At 40.7% G+C, this 14183-nt stretch overlaps 1 protein-coding gene across 2 annotated transcripts; it reads right to left on the reverse strand.

The window, feature by feature from the left end:
* Positions 1–7024: 7024 nt before the first annotated feature.
* On the reverse strand, positions 7025–12102 carry LOC137578634 (uncharacterized). Of its 2 annotated transcripts, none has more exons than XM_068292213.1 (2): positions 10767–12102; positions 7025–7060 (listed from the first exon to the last, which is right to left on the reverse strand). In XM_068292213.1, exons 1-2 carry the CDS (start codon positions 12012–12014, stop codon positions 7052–7054), a joined length of 1257 nt encoding a protein of 418 aa, XP_068148314.1. In that variant the 5' UTR covers positions 12015–12102; the 3' UTR covers positions 7025–7051. The 2 variants fall into 2 exon arrangements, with proteins under 2 accessions (XP_068148314.1, XP_068148313.1); XM_068292212.1 differs by lacking the exon at positions 7025–7060 and adding an exon at positions 10513–10702.
* Between the last annotated feature and the right edge of the window lie 2081 nt (positions 12103–14183).

Genomic DNA, 14183 nt, shown 5'->3' on the forward strand with positions numbered 1-14183 from the left:
CGCTTATTTTAAAGGACGAAATGTCCCGAGTATATGAAAAACGGAACTTTTCCACCGCAATGTTAGGGGCTTGAACTTTGTCGTGGATGTAATCAATGACTTCATCAGAAGTAGTGTTGGGATCAAGCCTCGAAATAAAAATTTGTTTTTTGGGTGGAACTACAACAAGGGTACTAAAAGTGCCAGTTGCAGCAGTTGCTGCAACAGCAGAAGCAGTAGTAGCTGAAGCAGCCAACACTTTACTAGCTCCCCTTGTAACTTCTTTATTGGCAATATTCCTGGGAACGGACGTTTGCCCGGACGGTTCGGAAACTAGAACTGATATCATGTTAGTAGGTGGGATACTATCTCTAGGGGAAATGGATAGGGACTCCACACCTGCCAAAGCCGGACCCCTTAACGATATCAGCTGCTGTACATTTGGTGACATAGGGTCATTGTAGGAAGCTTGAACAGCTAGATATCTATGTGCCGACGAACTAAGGGACTTGCCCTAAAACCTGGCCCTCTTACGCGTCGGAGTTTCAATCAAAAATTTAGAACTTCTGAATTGAACCTCCTTCGCCAAAAGCTCCTCTTGGAGCTTATGTGTCAGCTGGCAGGGTTTTAAATGCATCCCCCAGTCCATTTCATAAAACCCCGCGTCTTCAGCTCCAAGCCACGACACGAATCACAGCCCCATTTATACCGCTTCCCTATGCAATACTATCCCGCACCTTGACTGTATAACCAGCACACTTAAAGTGCATTACATGGCCACACAGCCAACAGTAAAGAAAGTGTTCACTGGTCTTGCTGGGATTATTGCAATTATATTTGCAACAGATCGACATTATAAAAAAATTGATTTATCAAAAACAAATTACAAATCAATATGTAAATAATATGAGAAAAATGTATATGTTAAGAGAGGCGAATACAAACCAAAGCAAAAGATAACTGCAATAAGCAAATGAAAAAGAGACAAAAAAAAGAGAATACTTTTCATTTTAAAATACACAACAGCAAAAACTTGTCACAAGCGCGAAGTTAACGGCCGCGAGCTGGATCAGAAGAGAAAACAAAAAGAATGTGCTCTCTATTCAATACCACACAAACAAAAACAAAATGTGAACTGTATATTGAGAGCACGGGTGGAAGCAAAGAATAGAAACAAATCAAAACCTAAGCAGCGCAACAACAAAATAATAATTTCGTTTGTTAATGTTTTAATGTTTATCAAAATGTAAATATGTTAATTTAATTTTAAACTTCGCGATGAATACGGAGATGCTAAAAATTGGTTGCGATAACTTAATTTAATGTGAATGTTATAAATAAAGTGCACAAAAGAACGAAAAAAAAATAGATGATCGAGAGCGCAAAATAACACGACCGAGTTCGATGAGTGACAATATGTGAATAATTCCCCTTCTCAACTTACATAATAATAGTTTTAACTATAAGGTAAGTACCTTAACAATAACGGTAATCCAATACATATATAAAATAACCCTATTGTGTAAACAATAACCTGCATTCTATAACGATTAAGTTACATCGATATCAATGCTGTGATATCGATGACAATTAAGAGAGACCACTCTGATACCTTCTTCCTAGCTGAAAAGCTCGTAGCGGACAGATGTGTATTTTAAAAGCGGATAATACATGAGCCATCTATTGAGATTGTTCAATGAAAGACGTTAGTATTTCTTGAAGTTATTAAATGTTTATTTATTTATACATATATGCACACCCGATGTAGCTACAATTGGTATCTGATCTTACTAAGAATAATGCATTTCTTTTATAGTACAAAATAGCGAGCTCACCAGTGCATAGTTCGACATGGTGTTAGGTCAGCAAAATACGTCTTTATTGATAATAGCTAACCATAGCAGCTTAATTAACTAGGTTAAGTTAACTGCTGACCATATCAAATCTACTTATGACTGATGAGCCATCGATATCTATAATCGGGTTACATACTTAATTGACATATATTTCCATTTGTTCTATATTATAATTGTCTTAATGTTAGCTTATTTTATATAATCTAAACACCAACATACTCCCGGCTGTTGAACACCTGTTCGACGTTATCCAACGTTGACCGCAAAATTGTTTGGGGCTGGGGTTGCTGCAGTAGGAGTCGGTATAGGATAAAGATCCTCATGGTTGTCTGCTCTGGACCATTGTGCCATGGGCGTTGGGAGCATCTCCTTATTCCTTATACCATCACGAGAACCAATGGAATTGTTAGCGCTACGTAGGAGACGATAACATGTTGTGTCGGCTGGCTGGGGTCTTCTGGTAACTTCCAGTTTAGCTTACTTTCCAGTTTTCCTTGAATGTTGCTTAGTTCGTCGTAGCTTAGCTGCATCTTCTTGAATTGTGTTGTTGTTGGCGCTGATTTTGTTGGGCTAATGGTGAAGTTGCCAAATCGGACATATGACATATGTGTCTGCCGTAGCTATACGGTGACCTGTTATTCGGATCGCAGAACTCCTGTGCACGTCGGGTTTAAGGTTAATAATCCAGTTTTCTTGACAGTAACACCTTGTATATTATCGTCACAGGTCACTGCGAGTTCAATTGGTCTGGTGGCGGCAAAAATGCACTGATTTTTGTGATACATGAATGACCTGTTTGTGTGTTGTATTTGACAAGTTGTTGATTTTGTATTTTTGAATAGCTGGAACTCACAGTTGCTATTAGCCGTAAACGTCGTTTGTTTATCAAAACAAATATATTGCTCGTTGTTGAGCTGATGACATTGTTCCAAATCGGCTCTTGACAGCCCAATGTATTGATTCTGTTTTTTCTTGACAGCAATGATGGGAATTTTAATGTTCATGATTACAATCCCATGAGTTCCAATTGCTGGAATGGGTACCAGGTTATACAGTTGCACTGCCTGCGTTGCCACTAATGGAAATGTGACCTTAAATATTACATGATTGTTTGCGATTGTGCCTTGTGCCTTCATTAAGCCATATATTTGCAAGATGTCATTATCTGGAACTGGCAAATCCAAACCAAACGGAAGATGTCTCTTCAGTTGGTTCAGATGTTCCCGAAGCTGGCCTGGTGATAGTAGTAACGGGCTTATTTTGGGCATCTGTAAATACGCGGGAAATTTCGGTTTGAATTCGTTGCAAATTCCCTGCAATAACTGTCATCTGAGTAGTTAGCGTGATATACCATTGCAATGCCTTTACCGCATTGTCCTGGACCTTGGTTTCATCTGATTTTCAATCGTGGCTTCGTCTCGCTTAATGATATTTATCGTTGAATCAGTTACAGATGTCTGATTTTGCAGCAAGTTCAATAAGTAATCTTCATTTGATTTAACTTTTCGTATGGTGCCTGACATCTCTGTTGCATACTTTGAGTCCAGCACACCAAATAAGCCGTTTGCAATGTTCCCAATTATATCTAAAGGCGATCGTCGTTGGCGTTCTATGTGAAGGAGATCATTTCCTGTCCGTATCTCTGAGTTGACATGCTCGAACTGCCTCTGCATTGCGGTGCAAGCCTCTGGAACCTTCATTAACACGCATATTTCTCCAACCTTTACTACTCCGTCTGAAAATATCTTCAGGTCGGCCCAATATGGATCGAGATCGTAAAATGCCACAATAGTCCAGTCAGACGTTGCCATCCTTCCTGTGCCTATACTTTCATAGTATATGCCTGGTTTGCGGTTGAATCGAGTTATATTAGTTCTTTGAGCAAATGCTATAGGAAGTAACAACAGCATTAGTCAGATCGTCATTGCCAACGGTGGCAGACCGATCGACAAACGTCTTTTTTTCTCTGGTTCTGCGGTGTCCTCGATACCAGGGTCTTCTTGGGAATTCGATTCTGTGTCATCTGCCTCGATTTTACGTTTTGTCGCCGTCTCTCTAAGCAAGGGAGCCAATTTATGGATAGCACGCTTGTAGGTGGCTCTGGCTGTTTTAACGTCCACCACACGGACGTATCCATCCAGGCCTGGATATAATTTAACAATTCGTCCAATTGGCCATTGCAAAATTTGCACATTATCCTCCTTTAGAATTACTATCATGCCTTCTTTGATGTTGTTATATGGTTTCTCCCATTTGGATGTACCCTGCAATTCCTGTGGGTACGCCTGAGACCATTGTGTCCAGAATCTAAGCTTAAGTCGTTGCACTAATTTCCATTGCTGTGGAATCGATCGTTGTGTTACTGGCTCTGCATCTGGTTGGGCTACCAATGGTTCTCCGATTAATAGATGGCCTGGGGTTAGAGCTGTTAAGTCGTTGGGATCCTCTGAGTTTGGGGTTAACAGATGAGAGTTCAGCACAGCTTCAACATTGATAATGGTAGACAATGGTAGACGGTTGTTCAAACGTTAAGTTTGCTGTCGATACGTTTTTCAACAGTAAATGCTTTGCGGACTTTACCGCAGCTTCCCATAATCCTCCGAAATGTGGAGACCGTGGTGGTATGAACTTAAATTGTACTCCTTTTTGGTTGCAAAATTCTTTGATAGTACCTGCTGCCTTTTCTGAGTGTATTGTATAGGTCAGTTCCTTTAGTTGATTGTTTGCTCCAATAAAGTTTGTTGCATTATCGCAGTATAATGTTTGGCATCTTCCTCTGCGCCCAATAAAGCGCTGAAGCGCGCCCACAAATGAGGAGGTGGACAGGTCTCCGACCAACTCCAAGTGTACTGCCTTGGCTGCAAAGCATACAAATACTGCAATGTTAGCTTTATCAGGACGTTTTCCTCGAACCTTATGATGAATCCAGAATGGCTTACAATAGTCTACTCCGGCGTTGAGAAAGGGTCTATTCTAAGATACCCGGTGCTCAGGTAAGTCGCCCATGACTTGTTTAAAGAACTGTGGCCGGTACTTGGTGCATGCTACGCAGTCCTGGATCACACTTCGGATCATCGGTTTTACCTTAATGATGTGATACTGTTGCCGAGCTACTCCGCGTAGTGCCTCATGTCCACAATGAAGATTCTCTTCATAAAGTTTCCGTAGTATCAATTTTACCACCGAATCATTATACGGTAAGAGATATGGATTCCTTGTTTCCGTTGATACTGGTGCTTGTGATAGCCGAGTTGCTACTTGTATGATTGAATGTTCATACAGAATTAGTGGCAATGTTGCCACCGTGCTTTTGTGATCTAGCGGTTGATCAGGTCGTTTCTTTAAGTGCCGTAATTCATGTGCAAATCCTGTTTCTTGAATTTGCTTAATGATCACTCTTCGTGCTTGGTCCAACTCTTCCAACTCTAACTGAGCCGTTGTTTTCCTGTTCTGCTTGTGACAAAACCGTAGCACATACGCCACTATTCGCTGTAGCCGGTAAAACGGATTTCTGTGATTTACCGTATATATCCATTCACTCTTGTTGTTTGCCGTGGCAGTCACCATGCTGAATACCTTGGTTTTCTTAGCGGTGTCCATCGGGTGCTCTGTAGGCTGAAATGGTGCTGGACAGCCATGTTGTGGTCCATGCAAAAATAGTGGTCCATACAACCATAATGTATGTGTGCTAAGCTGAACTGCTGATATGCCTCGAGACAGAACATCAGCTGCGTTGAGCGATGATGACACATGACGCCATTGCCTTGGAAGTGATACTGCGTGTATTTTTGTCAATCGATTAGCCACAAACGTATGGAAATGTGATGCCCGTGAATTAATCCACGAGAACACTACTGTGGAGTCTGACCAGAGAAATGATTCCACACTTTCTGATCTTAATTGGAGATCATGTCGAACTCTATCCGTGAGTTCAGCTCCAAGTACAGCTGCACATAGTTCCAGCCAGGGTCTGTTTTTCCAGGGGAGCCACTCTCAACTTGGCGCACAACAATCTGACCGAAATTTGGCCATTTTTATAGGTTGATCGGACATAAACTGCCGCACTATACGCCTTTTCTGATGCAACAAATGTATGGAGTTCCTTTGTAGTGGGGACCTTGCCATCAAAAATATGCCTTGGAATTTTCATGTGGTTTAGTGCTTGTACATCCTCTCGGTAGGCTTCCCATTACTTCTCCAAATACGGCGGTAGGTCACCATCCATCTCAATTCGTTCGGTAGCAACATGTTGAAGAAACATTTTCGCTCTTACCACTACCGGTGCGAACAGCCCTAGAGGATCGAAGATTTGACCGACTTCAGATAGCACCAATCGTCTGGTTATTCCTTTTGTATGTCTTTGAGCCTTTCCACATAATTGGTCTTTTTTGGGTGCCCATATGATTCCCAATGTTTTGACACTTGTTTGTTCCAGTGTGTCACTGAGATTGATGTCAGCAATCGTATCTTCCTTTGGAATTTCCTTCAGAAGTTGACTGCTATTTGAACACCATTTTCGTAAGTTGAAACCCTTAGGTCTCAAGATTTCTAGGAACTCTTGTCTTATTTGCAGTGCTTCTGGTAAACTGTCTGCTCCTGTGAGACAATCATCAACATAAGAGTAATTTTTTAATGTTGCAGAGGACGGACGTGTTTTTTTTGCGCTTATCAATTTTTATTTTTTTCTCGCGATTAAATACTTTTACAAATTTCTTAAATTCATTATCGGTTTAATTAATAATAATTTCAACATCCGAATTTTATTTTCATTTCGCGAATTCTTTCTGTTGCTTTTGTTTACATTTGTAAACTCTCTACTTTTTAAAGTAATTAATCCCTTGGGATTGATTTTATATTTCCGGATTTTATTTATTTTCAAATTAAGTGCACATGCGGTCTTATTCACTATATTCAAGAGAGTGTGCCCGTACCTCGCCTTAGCGTATTATACCCTTTTAGTGTGCCCAAATTCGGTTATCGGGGAAATTCACTGAGACGAGGAGCGGGCTTATTGAAAATATTCCTAATGTTTACATTCGGCCAATCCTGACATTTGATCGACCTCGATCATACAATTCAACAAACATACAACATACAATATACATATATACAATACATACAATATACATATAAATACTGCTTATCAGATACATATTACAAACAGAAACTCACAGTTTTATCACACGCACGCATCCACGGCTTGAGTCGGGCTGATTCTAAGATACCTTTGTAGGGCAATTGAGTAAGTTGACAATCGTCAATATCGGTGACTTCGTAACGGTCATTTGGAAGAACTCGATTTATTTTATAAGGACCACGGTATTTAGGAGCGAACTTTTTGCACGACCCGGGAGTGACATCTACATTGCGAATGGCAACAAAATCATTGACTCTATAGGATAATGGTGCCCTATGCCTTAAGGCGTACCGCTTTTCATTGCGCTCCTGCGATAATTGAATTTTCGCACTTGCCTCTTGCCTAGTGGCCTCAAGGTTACAGGGGTTTTCTGAACTAAATTTCTCGTCAAGATACTCGGTTAATTCGTCTACTAAGGGGCCTCGCTGATCGCAACCAAACAACAACATTGACGGAGTTTTACCGGTACTACACTGCACTGAGTTATTAATAGCGAACTCGACACGATTAACTAATTTATACCAATCGGCTTGGGCTAAAGGTTCTGACAGCTTTCCCAACATTGGGGTCAACACACGGTTCACACGTTCGACCTGCCCATTGGCTTGAGGGGCAGCAGTCGCTACTTTAATGTGGTCAATATTTCGATTTTCTACAAACTCAGCAAACTCAAACGACGTAAAACACGTACCTCTGTCGGATATAACTCTTCTTGGTCGGCTATAATAATCAAAATATTTTTCTAACGCGGCGGTTACTTCTTTGGTACTAGTGGAATTTACGGGATACAATTTGACAAACTTTGTAAATGCGTCAATCACTACCAAAAGGTGCTTTCTTTTTGATGTAACACTCGGTAAGGGACCTAAGTGGTCAACATGGATAGTATCAAATGGAATCGGACTTTTCGGAATACTATGCAAGGTTCTATTATGTATAGTTCTTGGAACACTATGTAGAATACACGGCAGACAATCTTTTATAAACGACTCAACCTTTGGATTCATTAATGGGAACCAGTACTTTTCTTTCAAATTGTTTACACATTTCTCAACGCCTAAATGACCTAGTTTCTCGTGACACCTTCTTATTAATTCCCCTTGCATGCGAGCCGGTGCATACAAACACAGTCTTTCCTTAGCATTTCTTTTGTACACTATACCATCTATTAACTCAAATCCAACATCATTGGATTTTTCTAACTTTTCTCTTAGTTTACGGATATCCGGATCTTTTATTTGTTCTGACTGCAATAATAAATCAACATCTTGCGGAGACGCACCCACTACACCAACCAGGTTTGCCGACTCATTTCGATCGAGCTGGTCACTTCTTTCGATTTGGTTACTCAATCTCGGATCAACAGAACTTTCATTTAAAGAAACGCAAGGTTTATTCTTAACCAGTTTTAGCCGACTTCTTTCTAAACATAGCTCACACGGTCTGAAACAACTCTTCGCTAAATGAACACACGGGTTTGTCCCGAACGGTCCTAAATAATTCTTCCCTAAAGGAGCACATGGTTCTATTTTACACGGGTTTATCTCACACGGGTCTATCTTACACGGGTTTTTCTCAAACGGGTCTATCTTACACGGGTTTTTCTCAAACGGGTCTATCTTACACGGGTTTTTCTCACACGGGTTTTTCTCACACAGGTCTATCTCACACGGTTTTGTCTCAAACGGTTTTATCTCACACGGGTCTATCTCACACGGTTTTACGCAACTTTCCTCAAAAGTAATATGCGGTTCACAAGGTTCAATTGGGGCATTCTGGTCTCTCTTCACTAATAAATCGCAAGGATCAAAATCACCTTCTACAATATTCTCTAACAACTCGGTTTGCCGACTTAATGCATCTACATGGCCCATGTTTGAACCGGGTCTGTGAGCAATGGTATAATCAAAGTTTTCCAATTCCAACGACCACCGCGCAATGCGGGGATTTATTGATTTTTTACTCAAGGTTTGGACCAATGAATTACAATCGGTAACGATCAAAAATGGTCTTCGTTCTAAATAAACGCGAAATCGGCACACGGCATATATTATGGCCAAAGTTTCAAGCTCAAAACTGTGATAACGGGACTCGGAGGCTGTCGCCTTTCGGGAATAATAAGAGACTGGATGCATTTTGCCATCAGTCTGTCTTTGCATCAAAGAGGCACCGAAGCCATTTGAACTGGCGTCAGTATGCAACTCAGTTTCGTAGTTAGGGTTAAAGATAGCTAATACGGGCGGACTGAATAAGGCGGATCTTAATGTAAGAAATACATTTTTAGCGGTTTTGTTCATCGGAAATGGACCACCTTGTTTAAGCAACTCAGTTAACGGTTTAGCTATGCTGGAGAAATTCGGAACAAATTTGCGAAAATAAGAGAATAAGCCTAAGCACGAGTGTAACGCTTTGCTGTTAAGTGGTTCTGGGTATTCTTGAATAGCTTTTAAATGTGTATTATTTGGTAAAATTCCCTTTTCACTGACTTCATATCCTAAATAATCTATGCTCTTCTGTAGGAAAATGCTTTTCTTCAAATTGAGCTCTAAATTGTACTGAATAAAACGATCTAACAGTTTTGCTAACAACTTAAGATGCTGATCTACAGTGCGGGTGGCAAGAATAATGTCGTCCATATATACTACAAGTTCTCGATCTCTAATCATATCACTAAGTATGTTCGATATAAATCTCTGAAATACAGCTGGTCCGTTCTTTAGACCAAAAGGCATTCTCAGATATTCGAACTGCCCATCGGGTGTAACGAATGCTGTGTATTTAATTGAATCCTCTTCCATGCCTACATGGTAAAAGCCACTTTTCAAATCTATGACGGAGAAAACGGTCTTGCTCTCCAGGTATTCTAGGCAATCTTCTATCAAAGGCAATGGAAAATTATCCCTCACAGTCTTCTTATTTAAACCTCGATAATCAACGCACATTCGTATATTGCCATCCTTTTTTCGCACTAGGACGATGGCGGACGCATAGGGGGAGTTGCTTGGTCGGATTACATTATTGGCTAACAACTCACTAACCGTTTTAGAAACGATTCCTCTTTCATAATATGATAACCTTCTAGGACTACTATGAAATGGTGTTGTATCTGTCAGACATATTCTCATCATATATTTAGGCAACCCGTAATTAATTGAAAATCGGTCAATGTAATGCTCATGCACAATGTCTCGGCACTCACGCATCGCGCCTAATCCAAATTCACTGCCAACAGTAGTATTCCCGGTATCTGACAGCGTTGCACAAACAGTTTGCAACTCTGTTAGCCATTCTCGAAACGGGGAGGCATTCGTGTTTACATTAGGGTTATTACAATTACTATCTAGATCAGTGGTGTTATTACTAATGGTATTATGCTTAGGATATTTAGTAAACAGGGATGCACAGAAGGATTTGTAAACAAAAGCAATGGTACTCTTTAATGATGCAGAATTCTTTTCATACTTTCTTACATTTTCAATCAATGAGAACTTAAGACCTATTTTATTCAAGGCGTCTCTACCAAGAAGTAGTTGCGTCGGCATAATATTATCGGGAATAACTAAAAATTGAATTTCATAATATTTTTTGCAAAACAGAACTAAACATTTGACTGTTCCAAAAGTCAGAATAGAGCCACCGCTCAGTCCATGAAAAGAACTTTTAACTAATTTATCGCAATCTAAATGCGGCATCAACGCTCTACTGGCAAAACTTACTGGGCTTCCGGAATCTAATAGGGCAAAAATATTATTAACATCAGTGCATCCCTCTTTACAAGATATTCTTAAACTTACTAATTGAATAAATGACTTATCATCAATGGTGTCCGGGTCTTCACTAGAGCTCATGGCGGCGATCTGGGTTCGCATTGGACAATTCCGGTACTGATGGCCCACTTTGAAGCACCGATAGCAACTTCCTTTTGGTCTCTCCGGGCGTGGACAGTCAAACATTAAGTGACCAATCTGGCGGCAATTGAAACATCTCTTATCCTTTGCAGCAGGCGTAATGGCCTGCAAACGGTCTGAAGTCTGACGAGCCTGAGGAACGTAGTTTTTGGCTGGTGGCTGAACTGATTGAAAACGCATCATCTTCTCTCGCAATTCATTCAGAGAAGTACAATAATACAAAGGAGCTGACAATCCGGTTCGATCTTGTAGTCCGTCAACAATGTATTTGACCACATCGGTGTCTTCAAAATTGCCCTGCTGAGCAATATTTCGCATAATGATGAAATACTGCAAGAGTGACTCTCCTTTGCCAATTGAGCGCTTCCTCATCTGGTTAGCAATCTCGTAGTTTGTCATTTGTAGGCCAAATACCTTCACAAGGGCATCCTTCAGCTCGCTCCAGGTTGTAGTCTTTTCATATGTCATGTATGCTTTAGCAGATCCCTCCAGCAGTCGGTTGCCCAACGACCAACATTGGGCATCACTCAGTACATACACTCTTGCTGCTTTCTCCAGCTCACGAATCCATACGTGAATGGACAGATCACCATCACCAGAGAATTTAGGTACAGTAGTTTCGACATCTTTCAAGTTCATGCGGCAATTATATTCCGGTCCGCCTAAGTTCTCCTCCAGCTCCATAACACGTGTTTTTAGCTCCGCCAGGTTTTTACGTGCTGTATACAATTCGATGCTACTAAGAATCGAAGACAATTCGTCGGTTTCGCTCGCTTGTGCGCTTTCACGAACATGCACGTTCGCGTCTGGTCCTACAGAGGTCTCACGAGACATCGTCGGCGACTGGTTAGCACCCACTTGATCCGGTGTACTTGGCTGCTCAATGTTTCCCACGCCGCGCTGCTCAATAACAACATCCACAAGTTGTCCGGCAAGCACATTTGCAGACACTGCTGGGCTGACTGCCTGCTCTTCGGGTACATCACTCTCTCCAGACTGATTCTGTGCCATGACTTGTTTTACCAATGCTCGCAATTGGTAAATTGACGCTTCTTTGTCGCAAGGTACTTCCTTGGCCGCTAGCAACTCAAACAATGCGGTTTTGTTTAATTTAATAATCTCGGTGTATTTCATGAAAATACGTTCTTTAGGGCAAACCCCACACCTGATTTGTAAACTCTCTACTTTTTAAAGTAATTAATCCCTTGGGATTGATTTTATATTTCCGGATTTTATTTATTTTCAAATTTAGTGCACATGCGGTCTTATTCACTATATTCAAGAGAGTGTGCCCGTACCTCGCCTTAGCGTATTATACCCTTTTAGTGTGCCCAAATTCGGTTATCGGGGAAATTCACTGAGACGAGGAGCGGGCTTATTGAAAATATTCCTAATGTTTACATATTTAAATAAAATCAAAACTTACAACAATACTTGCATTAGCGGTGTTGTTGTTTTGCTTATCTCTTTTGCGTTTGTGTCTTTACCGTTTTAACTAACTCTCGCGCTCTTGCGTACAAATTGTTGTTGCATGTGTTCAATTTGACGCGCTCTCCCGCTCTTTCCTATTCTTGATTGATTTGCGCTCTCGTCTTTTGCCTACCCGCGACTTTGTGATACGTGTTTTTGTTTTTGTGCTTTCATCTCTTTTTATTCTCTAGTTGTGAAGGCTTACTCTGCACATTAACCCTTGTGTCAGAACTGGTCAGTATATTCTTATACACAGAATTTTAACCCTTAGAATTTTTATTTTTTATTTTTTGTATTTCCTTTTTTAATTAAATTAAACTTTTTGATAAAATGGTTGTCTGCTCAAAAAATAATTGCATAGTTGCCACTAATGCGGTTGACTCCCATGATTATATTCTTTGTTGGTTGTGTGACAATGCGGTTCACGTTAAGTGTGCAGGTTACACAGGCAGAATCAAGGAGTCTATTGCTAAAGGTGGTGGCTTAAAATATGGATGTGATGCTTGCCGAGAGGTCGAGAATGAGATGCGCTCTTTCATGAGGCGGACTAGAGATAGTTTTGACACTTTAAGGGCAGGTTTTAATAAACTCCAAGCGGAGTTTACTGCGGTGGAGACTCAGTTCAGAAGTTTATCGCTTATGAATGAGTCTCCGAAACGTAAAAGGACCAGTCCTTGGGGTGTTTCTGCATCTGTAGACCCGCCAGCGTCTCTTATCGTCCCCGACCGGTCTCAGGCATCGTCCACTCCTAATGTACAGCAATTGATATCGTTTAAGAGCCCCGTTGTGAATGCGATTAGTAAGGAATTACCGGTATCACCTGGGAATGATCTCTTAAAAACGACGCCAATTGTAGTGTCCGATGTGTCCGGACAATTACCCATTCCAATGGAAATTGCCGATAGTTCTAAAAGTATCGAGGGCCCCGTAAACAAGTTGACTGCTGCAGTGGGTGACTTGTCCAACGTTACTGCTGCGGCTGACGCTTCGGGACCGCGGCCTCTCGTTGGCATACCACCAAAGAAACATATATTTGTTTCTAGGCTAGACCCTGTTGTCACATCTGATGATGTAATAGCCTATATTCGGAAGAAAGTTAACGTCTCGAATATTGCGGTGGAGAAGTTTAAATTTTCTTATTCTCGGGACATTTCGTCCTTTAAAATTAGTGTTTCTGCCAATATCTTCGACACTATATGTCGAGAAGATTTTTGGCCAAAACATATAATAGTTAAGGAATATACTGTAAAAAAGAAAAATCGGAAACCGATTCGCTTGCCAACAACAACTAACACTATTCCTGCCACATCAGCATCTGCTGGTGTGTCAAAAAACTAGCTTCGTCCCTTAACCTGGGTTACCAGAACGTTAGAGGACTGAAATCTAAACTTTCTAATCTCTATGTAGATAGTCTTTCTTTTGAACATGACATTCTAGCTTTTACAGAGACGTGGCTAAAACCTGATATTGCTGATGCATCGGTTTTTTCCACAAACTTTTCTATATTCAGACGTGACCGGATTTCTCGTATAGGTGGTGGCGTTCTGATAGCTGTTGATGCTGCTTTATCATCTGAAATGATTCAATTTTCTAGTACCCAGGAGATTGAGTTTGTCGGTGTTAAAGTAAATTTTAAATCTTTTAATGCTTTCATTACTTGTTCCTATATTCCACCATTGTCAGACATGGTGGTATATTTAAATCATTTAGAGGCAATTCAGTTTGTCTCCTCTTTAGTTTCCAGTCAAGACTTGCTCATAGTTGTAGGTGATTTTAATTTACCCGCTTTAGCTGGTCACTAACAGATGAATCTACCACGTTGCTGCCCTCTTT

Source organism: Drosophila tropicalis, unplaced genomic scaffold (genome assembly GCF_018151085.1).
Source record: "Drosophila tropicalis isolate 14030-0801.00 unplaced genomic scaffold, ASM1815108v1 contig_615, whole genome shotgun sequence".
Taxonomy (NCBI): Eukaryota; Metazoa; Arthropoda; class Insecta; order Diptera; family Drosophilidae; genus Drosophila; species Drosophila tropicalis.